The sequence below is a fragment of the Salvia miltiorrhiza genome, chromosome 8, assembly GCF_028751815.1.
Source record: "Salvia miltiorrhiza cultivar Shanhuang (shh) chromosome 8, IMPLAD_Smil_shh, whole genome shotgun sequence".
Taxonomy (NCBI): Eukaryota; Viridiplantae; Streptophyta; class Magnoliopsida; order Lamiales; family Lamiaceae; genus Salvia; species Salvia miltiorrhiza.
This window is the reverse complement of record NC_080394.1, coordinates 22,114,960-22,127,453: the sequence shown is the minus strand read 5'-3', so window position 1 is coordinate 22,127,453 and position 12,494 is coordinate 22,114,960. Positions and strand designations below refer to the sequence as shown.

General features: G+C 35.6%; 2 protein-coding genes across 3 annotated transcripts; both read right to left on the bottom strand.

The window, feature by feature from the left end:
- Positions 1-286: 286 nt before the first annotated feature.
- On the bottom strand, positions 287-4,729 carry LOC131001869 (phospholipase A(1) LCAT3). Of its 2 annotated transcripts, none has more exons than XM_057928498.1 (11): positions 4,364-4,729; positions 4,144-4,235; positions 3,119-3,246; positions 2,838-2,973; positions 2,138-2,189; positions 1,802-1,902; positions 1,291-1,470; positions 972-1,129; positions 825-879; positions 667-720; positions 287-592 (listed from the first exon to the last, which is right to left on the bottom strand). In XM_057928498.1, exons 1-11 carry the CDS (start codon positions 4,581-4,583, stop codon positions 425-427), a joined length of 1,344 nt encoding a protein of 447 aa, XP_057784481.1. In that variant the 5' UTR covers positions 4,584-4,729; the 3' UTR covers positions 287-424. The 2 variants fall into 2 exon arrangements, with proteins under 2 accessions (XP_057784481.1, XP_057784482.1); XM_057928499.1 differs by having other exon boundaries at positions 287-588.
- Positions 4,730-10,169: 5,440 nt separating this feature from the next.
- LOC131001878 (60S ribosomal protein L38) lies at positions 10,170-12,195 on the bottom strand. The gene is made up of 3 exons (XM_057928510.1): positions 12,021-12,195; positions 10,731-10,914; positions 10,170-10,396 (listed from the first exon to the last, which is right to left on the bottom strand). The coding sequence occupies exons 1-3, from the start codon at positions 12,021-12,023 to the stop codon at positions 10,374-10,376; spliced, it is 210 nt and encodes a 69-aa protein (XP_057784493.1). The 5' UTR covers positions 12,024-12,195; the 3' UTR covers positions 10,170-10,373.
- Between the last annotated feature and the right edge of the window lie 299 nt (positions 12,196-12,494).

Here is a 12,494-nt window from a genome sequence, read left to right as displayed (position 1 = left end):
GAAGATATGAAAGATCAAAGTGTGGAACATGAAACAAAATCCAGTTCTTGAACTTGGTGACAATCGCACGGAAACATAAGTATTATTGAAGCCCTCTTTTCCTCGAATATCCCAAATCACACACACAAATCCATACATCATATGTATGTGCATGCAACCGTCTCAAAACTATACGTGTACTCCCAACTTCGTGCTTTGAGTTAATATAAATATATATACTACTCCATTTAGTAATATTACTTGTGTGCTTATGAGAGAGAGACAGAGAGAGAGTGAATTCACATGGTTGAAGCAAACAAAAATGGCGAATTTAGCTAGTTTTATGGGGTAAGCATATGTTGGCACATCTGAGACACAAAGATACATATAATGTGATGTGCAGAAATATGAATTACGTATATATACAAGATTGTATCCTAAGCCATTAATACGTATCCATCATCACCTTGGATGTGTGACTCTGACTATGACTCGACACCACCGGAGAAACTCCCAACCACTTCTGGATAAGCTCCAACACATTCTCATCGCTCAGAAGTCCCCGGTGACTCGCACATACTCCCACCCTCTCCACTGCATCAAAATTGTCTGCCTGCACACCACATATTAATCATATCATATCATTAGAGAGAGAGAGAGAGAGAGAGAGAGAGAGAGATTTCGTACGAATGCTGACTCAGAGGGGACGGTCCCATCACCATCTACGTAAGAGTATTCTGGCTGAAATAGATAGAAACATAAATACTTAAGATGATGCCACAATTGTGTATATATGTATGTTAGAAGCAGCTCCGCTGATAACTTGATAGGTTCGCGTTGCTCACCAGGGTGTGGCATATCTCGGATGCCTCACCAATTGGAGAAGACTCTGAACCATAGCTGCGAAAGAGACAGAGACAATATTTCAAAGCATGCCGTTTCAGAGTGTGGTGGCACTTCAATGAAATTCATCAACTACGTAGAGATCCTACCAAACATCAAAAGGTGTGTCGACAGATATTCCGTAGATGTTGTAGAAGCGAACCCCCTGAGGAAGTTGAGTTTGATCAAGGACTTCCCGGGTGCCAGTTGCCCATTTAAGGATCTCAAAGTTGAAAGGAAGGGCTATTGTTTCTCCATCATAATCCAACTGTACGGTGAAACCAAGCTCACAAAGATCAACAAAACTTTAAAAAACACTACTCATGAAAACAATAGACACTAGTTTGAATACACGACCGATCATGTAGAACAAAAGCAAAGATATGTTATTCAATTGGTTACCGATGAGATGAAAACACAAGAAAATACCTCGTTGTTCTTTAATGCCTCTTCAAAAAGAGTAATGCATCCGTTAGAGCGATAGGATTCCAGCTCAACGGAAGTTCCCTCGCCATTAGAGTGCTTCCTCCATACTTGAATCTCGGGTTGCTTCTTCCAATTGAAATAGGGGTTCGGCAACATCTCATAGATAGATGGGCACTCAACCAGCTAAAGCATGCACCATAAGTGTTCAAGAGTTTAGCAAGACGAAGAATGCGGAAAACAGTCAGAAAGAAGGAAATACAACAATGTTGTCTGATAGAAATGTTTTTGCTTAAAATCAGAGACATAATCTCATAGCATGAAAATAGAATATATGAAATTCTACTGATAAATAGTATAACTTCAAACAAGCAAATGCAACTTCTTTCTAGGTTATTTGCAATGTTAGGCATAAGCTTATATATTTGAAATCTGAATATACACACAGTCATACACACATACACAGACAGAAGGTATAAAATCCTCTTAGAGGTAGTAATTCGAGTTAATAGATTACCAGTTGATGCATGGACCACCTTGACACGAAAAAGAAACTTTCAAAGCCTTCGACAAACTGCAGTCCAGTAAGTAAAGAATCATTGATGCATCCTGGTGCACCTGTTCACAAATAACTCAGACTTTGTAGACTTGTTTGGCCAGCCAAAGCAAATAGAAATCTACTTTACAACTAAAGCACCACTTATTTATTAGTTTTAGTATGTCAGCTTTGTGAGTCTCTACATTAGAGAATTGCACAGATCATATGATGTCCGGTTTGGTAGCGTTGATCGCACTATCCATAATAGCAAAGACTAAGAAATAGCATAGTTAGCAGAGGATTGAGCAATACTACCTTGGAAGGGAGTGGCAATAGTAATCCACTTATTTACATATTTGGCAAATATCTGCAGTTTCAAAATTAGATAACTGGTTAGACCTTCATATAATCATATGCAAAGGGAAACAATAATCAGATCACTATAAACGCACCTAGTGATAAAGACATAGTTCAAAGTCGTACATAGTGAGATACCAAAATGACAGATATGAGAAATTTCCTACAACACGTCTGAATAAACTTCATCTCCCTTTTCCAGATATAATCATATGCAAAGGGAAACAATAATCAGATCACTATAAACGCACCTAGTGATAAAGACATAGTTCAAAGTCGTACATAGTGAGATACCAAAATGATAGATATGAGAAATTTCCTACAAAACGTCTGAATAAACTTCATCTCCCTTTTCCAGTAGGCTAAAAAGAAAAGAAAATATCCAAAGCACACTAAATAAAATGTTACTACTAAACATGTTAATATGAATTTTTATCCAAAAAGCAATCCAACCACTTTTATCTATATTTGTACTGCGAGAAGTCTAGTATATTTGACAACAAAAATTAAATGAGTGCTCAGAAATCATTATTAACAATTACTTGCTTACAGTTTAAGCAAGTGTATGTAGACATGCAGAACATGATTTAGGAGCCCATAAACGAAAAATAGGAAAAGCAAGAAAAAAATGCAGTAAGCCAAAAATGAATTCACGTACATCATTATGAAGAGATATAAAACATGAGACCAGCAATCCACCCATCGAGTGTGAAATTATATCGACTTTCCTTCCCCCTGAAGCTTTATAAGCAGCCTCTAACTTCTCTTTAAGGCCGTCCATTAATTGGCTAATTCTGCAATATATTGAATTAGTGTCAGTCCAAAGGATTTGCTGGATGAAGAGGTTATAAATAAAGGATATGTTAGTAGCAAACTATCGGCTACTTGCACTTAATGTAAATAAAGACAGTTAAGAAGTTTGACAGAAGAACAAACTACCTATTGCTTTGCCGAAAGTCATAGCCATACCCAAACAATGTTGTTCCTTTCTTATACCCACATCCAACAAGCATGTCAATCATATCATGAAAATGATACAGATCGGACAAATGCAGAAGCTTTACAAACTGGCACAAAAAAGGAATGATATTAGACACACTTTTAAATAAAGGGGAAGAAACTACAGCAACATAAAAAAATGTACAGAAAATTGGAATATGCCATAAACTGCATGGACCATATTTGTTAACTTGAGAAAAAGATAACAATATCATCTTTAATGAATCACAATATATTTTCCTCAAAAAAAAAAATGAATCACAATATATGTTAGCCATCTAAAGTCACATCCCAAAGCAAAGATAGTCGACAAATGAAATAAAGTAAATAGCTCAAGACAATGGAGCAGAAAAACTATACTATGCTAAAGCACTACATAAACAGTCACAATGAAGCAGCCAAAAATGCAAGACAAAAGAATGGGTTTCAAATATTGAAATATATTCTTTAGATATCAGCTTAATAGTTGTAACTCAAGTGTAGCACATGTTCACTAGATATCTGAAGCTCCAAGGGAATAACAATTACCAACCGGAGCTGCCCGTTTAGCACAGTGATACATACTCATCACGTCATTCATAATTTCATACCATTTTTTCCACTAAAACTACGCTCTTGCTCCATCTGCAGTCACACTTCCATAGATGCTAGACACGCGAATGTACCTTGAGTGGGGATGACTAAACATACACTGAGTAGCCTAGTTACACTTGCAAGGATACAGACTTATCTTAAAATTGATCAAACCAGCTAAAAACAATAGCATCAAAAGGATGGTCGATAAATGAACAATCAAATCAAGTATAAGAACTTCCGTCTCAAAAAAAAAAAAAAAAAATCAAGTATAAGAACTGAAACAACAACAATATACCAAAGCACCACATAAACAGTCACAATAAAGTAACCAATAATGCAGGGAATTTTAACAATGAACAAAAGGCTTAAATAAATAAATAAAAGCTTACAAGAGAAGGGTCTAAAATATCAATAGCATAAAGCCCATAATCATCTTGAGGCACAACTATCTCAGTACTATCATCCAATGTCTCAGTATACCCTACACATTCACAAAAATATTCAAATAAAAGAAGAGCTAAAATATAAAAAGTCTGAAACTTTTCATAGAAAAGCAAAGAAAAAACGAAGCCCAAATGAAAGTTTCCCAAACAAATGAATGAAAAGAACCTGTTTCAGGATTGTACATGGACCAGAGCTTCTTCTTGAACTCCAAATTGGCCAGCAAAAGCCGGACCCAAACCCGGGTCTCGAACCCGGATTTCTTCTTCTTGGAGTTGAGGATTGACCCGGCTATACCCGAGACCAGGACAACCGGATCGCGGTCGGAGACGACGTCGTTGGTGTCGGTGATACTGGACTTGCAGCAGCAGCAGTAGTCCCGCAGCATTGTCGGTTAGATCGGATTATGACCCAATTCACTATCCGGTTTCGGGTTTTTTGCAGTTGGAAGTAGTTAATGTAATTGGTGTTGGACGATGGAGAAGTTGCAGCAGCCAGCGGCCACCACATGAAGAAGCATATTCCACTATGTTCAAACTACTAAGATACTGTATTTTGGTCCCATAATTATCAAGATATTACTTTTACCGCCCAACTCCCATTAGTGTTTGGAGGACTGAAATGAAAATGAGGTGAAATTTAGTTGACAAAATTCACATTATAAAATCTATATAGGAGTATATTAAAAACCCAAGATTTTAATTTAAAATCAATTTTCAAAATTAAATGTCAATTTTATAGTTATAGTAAAATTAAAAGTTATTTGTAAATTATGTTTTTTTTTCTTTTTATTTCCCTTTTCTTTTTCTTTTTTTTTTATTATTTCTTTCTAAAATTGTGAAATTTGGCAAGTTATAAAATATTTAATATGCATACCAAATTAAAGATCACACTAAAAGCTTTAATTTGATATATTTTATGTAAATATTTAATTTAAAATGTAAAAGTTATATTTATTTAAAGATTAAAATTTTAAAAACATATCTCTCTTCTCTCATCTTTTTTTAATACATATTTATATTTTAATTATTTTTTATTTTTATTTTTATTTTTAACTTATTTATTTTTACCTTTTGATAATGTCAATTTTTATTATTGTGAATTCTTCTTTATTTTTATATTTTTTTTAATATTCAATTCAAATATATTCATTTAAAATTAATTTTTTTATTATATTTATAAATATAATAATTGAGTTGTTTATGTAAATATAAAAGTATAAAATCGTTTCACGTGCATTGTACGCGATATAAATATTAATGATAATTTAAATAATAAGCTTCAAAAATTCCCAATCAATTTTAACTTATAAAAGTACTTGGACAACTAAATCTCAAACAAAACTCGTGCAAAATATTACGAGAGATGTTTTACTGCAAGACGATATTTTTAAATAGGGTTAAGTATCAGATTCTCCCCTACCGATGGCGTCCCTATCGCGTACAGGACCCTATAGTCAGGGTCAAAGCTGCTTACTACCTCAACGTGGCAAAATCGCACCAAACACCCTCCCGCTACTTAACGGACGTTAACACCGTTAGAAAAAATATATATATATTTTTATTTTTAATTATGGTGGGCCCCAACTCTCTCTCTCTCAATGGTGGTTCAGTTTTTCCGGGCAACAAGTGCCCAGAACCGGAATCCGCGCAAGCACTGTTGTGCCTCCGGCAGGCACTATGGCGGCCAGCGCGCTCAAGCGGGTGGGGCATTGAATCGCGGTGGCGACGGGGATGTTACTTTTTCAGGCACAGTCGCCACAGATTCAAGCTCGCAGGCTTGTTGCGCTGGCCTAAGCCGATGACACTTCCGGCGGCGGATCGGAGACGGACGTGATGTAAAGGGGCATGTAGTGGCGGCGGTTGAGCGAGCAGCATCTCCGGCGAGAGAGGACTGATGTTGTTGGTTGCGACAATGAAAGAGAAAATGCAATGGGTTCTCAGGCAGAGTTGCAGAGAGTTTTCACTCTGAGGCCTATTTCAGCCGACGTCGGACTGTGGAATGGTGTGCGGCGGCGCCGTGCTAGGGAGAGAAACCCTAGGCGACGCAAGTTTCTGCCAAACCCTAGTCCAGATGCGAGAGAGAATGCGGATCGGGTCAGAGGAGTTGGGGAGGAAGGAGTTGGACCGGGTCATAATTAAAAATAATAAAAAAAAAATTCTAACGGTGTTAACGTCCGTTAAGTAGCGGGGGGTATTTGGTGCGATTTTACCACGTTGAGGTAGTAAGCAGCTTTGACCCTGACTATAGGGTCTTGTACGCGATAGGGACGTCATCGACAGGAGGGAATCTGATACTTAACCCCTTTAAATTTTATTGAAGCATTATAAAAGTTTAGTGTAATTTTCAATAAGAACAACAGGTTGAGATTTAATTTGTAGTTAATCCAATTGACAAGTATATCGCATTTTTGTATTATTAATAAAGAATTATGAGCCAACTTTTGAGATAGTCACATTAAGTAATAAAACTCAATATTTGATCATTCATCTTTAAAACACAAATTTTGATTATTTTTTGTAATTTCAAACTGTATTGCTTGCCTTTAATTTTGGCTGACCGAATCGGGTTGGGCGCGCGGGTTCGGGTGGTACTTTCGACACTAATGTTATAATTTGTTCCAAAAGTATCAACAAAAAAACAAAACAAAAACTACTAAGTAATTTGGTACTTTTGACAATAATGTTATAATTTGTGCCAAAAGTACCAAATTATTTAAAACAAATGAGAATATTAGTGTCAAAAGTACCAACAGAAAAAAGAAAAAATAATAATAAATACTGTACCAATTAATTTGGTACTTTTGGCACAAATGACAGTATTAGTATCAAAAGTACCAAATTACTTGATATGTTTTTGTTCTAAACAATTTGGTATTTTTGGCACAAAATATAACATTAGTACCAAAAGTATCACTTGAATCCACGACCAACTCACACGCTCAATCCGATTCGGTCCATCAATATTTTTTTTTTTTTTTTTTGAGAACCCAAAGGAAATATATTACTCCACCAAAAGAGAGTTCAGTACAGCAGGCAAAGAGAATGAGGAAACAGGTAAAACAGAATTATCAATAGCAAAACTAGCGATTCTATCAGCCATTGCATTCCCTTCACGAGGAGTCCAACTGAAAGCCACCAAAGGAATGGTATCCACCACCTCAAAAATTTTCTTCAAAGTGTCCCCCAAATAGGAAAGATCAGAATCCCTTTTATGAAGCATCCAGAAAAGAGTTTGGTTATCAGTTTCAATGATGACATCCCTAATCCCCTGCTCCACACACAACTGAATTCCTTCAAACACCGCCATTGCTTCACCTTCCAAACAAGTGTAAGCACCTGATCGGAACCCATAACGGCAGCCCAAAAAGACATCATCAACATTATGTAAAACACACCCGAAACCAGAACCCTTTCCATCTCGTAAAGCCGCGTCGCAAGAAACCTTCATCTGCCCATCTCTGCTCACCATCAACCGAGGAGGATGCGATTGAGTTGGAGAGCAAACCGGTGTCGTTGTCCAAATAGCTCTTTGGGCAACATGAAGGCAGTCACCATGAGTCAATTCCTTCCCTTGAAAAACCAGTAAATTCCTCGCATACCAAATCGACCAAGTGATCGCAGCAAACATCGCATGCACCTCGGTTTGTCGTATTTCTTTAATTTTCTCAAACCAAACAATAATCGGGCAAGGGTCCTCACTCTCAAGAGGTTGTAATCGCAGCGGGGACATCTCCCAAAGAGCTTTTACCCACCCACAATCCCGGAGGGAGTGTTCCATATATTCATCCTTCAAGCCACACCTCCTGCATTTAGGATCAATATCCACTCCTCTGCTCTTTAACGCCATATTAGTGGGAAGAGCCTCCACGACACATTTCCACAAGAAAATCTTAACTTTGGGGATCACATTAAGGTTCCAAATCCATTTCCATAAACTGCTATGAGATTCTGAAGATGATGGTTCATTCCGTCTTAAGAGATTAACTGCCAACCAGTAGCCGCTCTTAACCGAGTATGAATTGAACTTTCCATGAGGCCAAAAGGGAGTATCTGGCTCATTCGGATTTGCCCTCAGTTGTGAGCTGATCGTCCATCTATCTTTCGATTCAAACATCTCCTCGAGCCTTGCCGAGTCCCAACTGCTAGAATCCTCCTGGACCAGATCCGCCACCCTAGTCGCCCGAAATCTCTCTTCGACGGCCGCTGCATGGAATCCTCCCTTCCCATCCGGGATCCAAGCATCCATCCCAATTCTGATACTACTTCCATTGCCAACTTTCCAGGCTATTCCTTCCACTAACAAATCACGCCCGACGAGCAAACTTTTCCATACAAAAGATGGTTTATGAGCATTGCTCGCTTGAAGTATATCTGTTCTTGGAAAGTATCTAGCCTTAAGAGAGCGAGCGAGTAAAGAGTTATCACAAACGAGAATCCTCCACACCTGCTTTGCTAATAGAGCTCTATTAAAAATCTGAAGATCTCTAAAGCCCATCCCCCCTTCAAACTTCGGCCGACATAGCTTCTTCCAACTTCTCCAGTGAATCCGTCTTTCCTCATCTTTTTGGCCCCAGAAGAAACTAGCGGCAATACTATTGAGTCTCTGGCAAATTTGATCCGGGATAGCAAAACAACTCATCAAGTAATTTGGTATAGATTGTAATACCGATTTTATGAGAATTGTTTTGCCCGCCCCTTAGTTGTACAATTTAAAATTATAAAAATAGTTAAAATTTATGTTTTTAAGATGGAGAATCAAATATTAATTTTCAATCTTTAATATGATTATATAAATGCATATTCTCAAGAATTATGCTATGAAAGGAGAACGTGATGCCAATATCTTATACACGATGGAGGTTAGAGTGGTAAGACTTCAATAAAACAAGAAAATTCCAATATATTTATTTTCCATTAGACCACAGCGTTCGAATTTTAAAAATCAAATGATCAAGCAAATTAATTCCGATCAACTTTGATATTATAATGTTATACTTATATACCAATTTATTTTTTTTTGTATCTTTTAAAGTTTCAATTCAAATTATCTAATAATTTTATTAACAATTAAAATGCAATATAATCTTCTCCATTTATATTAACTCAAAAGGAATAAAAGAAAAGGATTTACATGAGAAAATTTATGGAGAAAATCAAGGAAAATCAGCGCCGAAACAAAGCAGCGTTCAAACTTCAGAATAATGAGACAAATTCGGCTTCGGATGAGAGAAAGTTGTCCATTTTAATGAAATTTAATAATCAATTTTATAGTTTCGCAATTTCTTGATTTGATCTACTTTTTTTTTTGTCATCTCATTTGATTTCGCTTATTTTCTTTTTGAATAATTAATTTTAATTATAATAAATATTTACAAATGTCTCATTTTTTTTTGGCAAAATATTCTCTCTCCTTATATCCATCTTTGCCAAAAAATAATGAAACATTTAAAATAGAACGGAGGGAGTATATTTTTTCTTTTCTAAATAACTGTACCAAAAAGAAATAGGTTAGATGAAGTGAGACCGAAATTTTATGAAATTAATCAAATATACTTCATCCGTCCCATTTAAAATGTCTTATTTTTTTTATTTTGAATTATCCCATTTGAAATGACTCAATCCATTAATAGAAAGAAATTTGCTATTACTACCAAATGAGTGATTCCCCATTTTAATGCGCGCTTCACTGGAAAAAAAAAAATTAAAAATAAAAGAATTAGTTGGGCCTTCAATCCATTATGCCCAAAGAGTAACGAGTTGCATGAGCTCCACCGGGTCAACCCATTCAATACGAATCTTGTGTAGTAGAATTGCTAACCGCATTTTTAATGTTCAAGACTTTGTACAGAAACGAATTATTCAAGAAATAAAATTGTAACTATATCCAAATTCAACATACTAACCAATGTCATTTGTTATTTTATGAATCCGAATATACGTAGTCTTGCAGGACCAGTGAGACAACACATTAATTAGAACGAAATGCAAAACATCAATGTAGAGAGGGAGATCCACAGAGATGAATTCAATTGATAACTAACTCCTCAAAATTGAGCCCATACAAATCCATGGCTTCAATATCAATTCAAAATAACAACCAAATGATTCAAAAGGAGAACAATGCAGAAATCAAGAAAAGCCAACATCTGACTATAGTAAACATCCGCCACTGGCTTCTACAGGTCCTGCACGCTCAAACCTATCAAAAAACGATTTTGTCAGATGCTAAGCCAACCATAAAATTTGAAAAGAATATCTACAAATAAAAATGCTAAACGAAACACCAACCATCAAAATTCGACAAGCATATCAAGAAATATAAATGCTAAACGAAACGGAGAGCAACATATTCTCCACACCAAGTGAGAACACAATTACAAATATGATCAACCTGCAAACTCTGCAAGATTCATTTATAGTTTTTTTATACTAGATTGAAATATGTAGTGACAAAAAGTATCAAAGAGCTCACCTATAACATATAAATATCAATCGTATGGAAGTTTGGAAAAGACTAGAGATAGCAGGGGTACCTGGTGGGAGGGATTGCTTCAGCTTCTCGGCCTTCTCAGAGTCAAACACACAGAGTGTGTAAAGATACTTGGAGCACCGAACCTTGAACTTCACGACATCCTTGCTCCTCTTAATTTTCACAGACCGTGCGTCCTTCCTTCGAGCAGTGAGAAGGAAGTCCTTGATCTCATGGATTTGCTTAGGCTGGAAGACACAAACAGGTTCAATAAACATAAATTAGTTTGACTAAAATAATTATGGACAAAGATAAAAGAGCAATAACACATCTGTTGCTTCCAAACATTTCAGTTCCTCGCAGAAACACAGAAAAAGAATTTAGTTACCTATCCTAAAACAGTACTTACAGAACATCTCAATTCAAGATGAATCCAAATTTAACATACACAATTTTTTTTTTTAATGAAAACCAAAAGTAGGATAATAACAACTCAGACGTAGATTATCTGTATATAAATAAAATTTCAGCATATCACCCAACTCGATATGGATTTACATAAAATAGACCATGAGTCCATGAACTCATTATTTCTGTCGGCTTTTCAATTCCCCATTACTTATCATGCATCTATATGTGTGAGTAGCCACACACATCTATGTTCTCATCTCAAATACTCATAGTTCATTCAACAGTAGGTTAATATCAAAAAGTAAAAGGAACTCTATCTGTATTGAGTTGTGAGAATTCGATGTATTGCCCTAACTCAAAGTGGATTTACATGAAATTTTCCGTGAGACTCCTTTCTTTGTATTCACTTTTCGATGTCCCATTACTGATAGAGCGTATCAAATTCCACAAATCATTTATAAATTTGGGCATACATTGCACCAAAAAATTCCATCCTCATTTCAATATTTCAACGGAAATAAATTGCGCAAATTCATAGATAATAAATCGAAATTATAAATTTGGGCATACATATATGTGAGTAGCCTATGCACAGCATTTGCACCAAAATTTCCATCCTCATTTCAATATTTCAACGGAAATAAATGGCGCAAATTCAGAAAACCTTCAAACAACATTGTAAATTCATATATAATAAATCGCACGGAAAATAAAAATAAAAAATCTCAAGCAATGGTCATAATTGAACATCTAATTTCACCAAATTTTAACTTTTAAGAATAAATTAATACAAAAACCGATAACATCGCGCATTCATCATCTAACAGTAGCAACAACAGGATTTTCGCATCGGCAAATTCACTTTCACAATTTTCACATCCTTCTCCATGTAAAACAAAAGTTTAAAAATTGACAGTAATTAAGATTAATAACATAATTTTACCATGTTTTCTGGGAGAACTTCAGTTGAAGGTGCAGACTGCAGTGGCAGCGAAACTGAAAAACCCTAGATCGCTTGTGGTCAGGGGTTTGAATTTTCTTATAACTAGTCAGCCCGAATATGGATTCGGTTAGCTCATTTGAAAACAAAATGGGCCTCTCAAAATTGGCCCGTTATGTACTATTTTTATCGAAATTTAATTTGAATTTGCGTCTATATTTGATCGAAATGTATTAAAATATCGATTTACAAAAAAAAAATACTATCAATGTAATATTTGTATCTAATATTTGATATATTTGTTTTTTTAAATTGTTAATCGGTCAAATATCGATTGAATCAATATAATGACAGCATTTTTTGGAATTGTTTTCAAACTTTGGAAGTTCAAATAAATTAAAATATGTTACAACTGCATTTTATAAATTGCAATATAAAAAGGGTTAATGGTAGCTCTTACTCACTTCTAAAGATAAA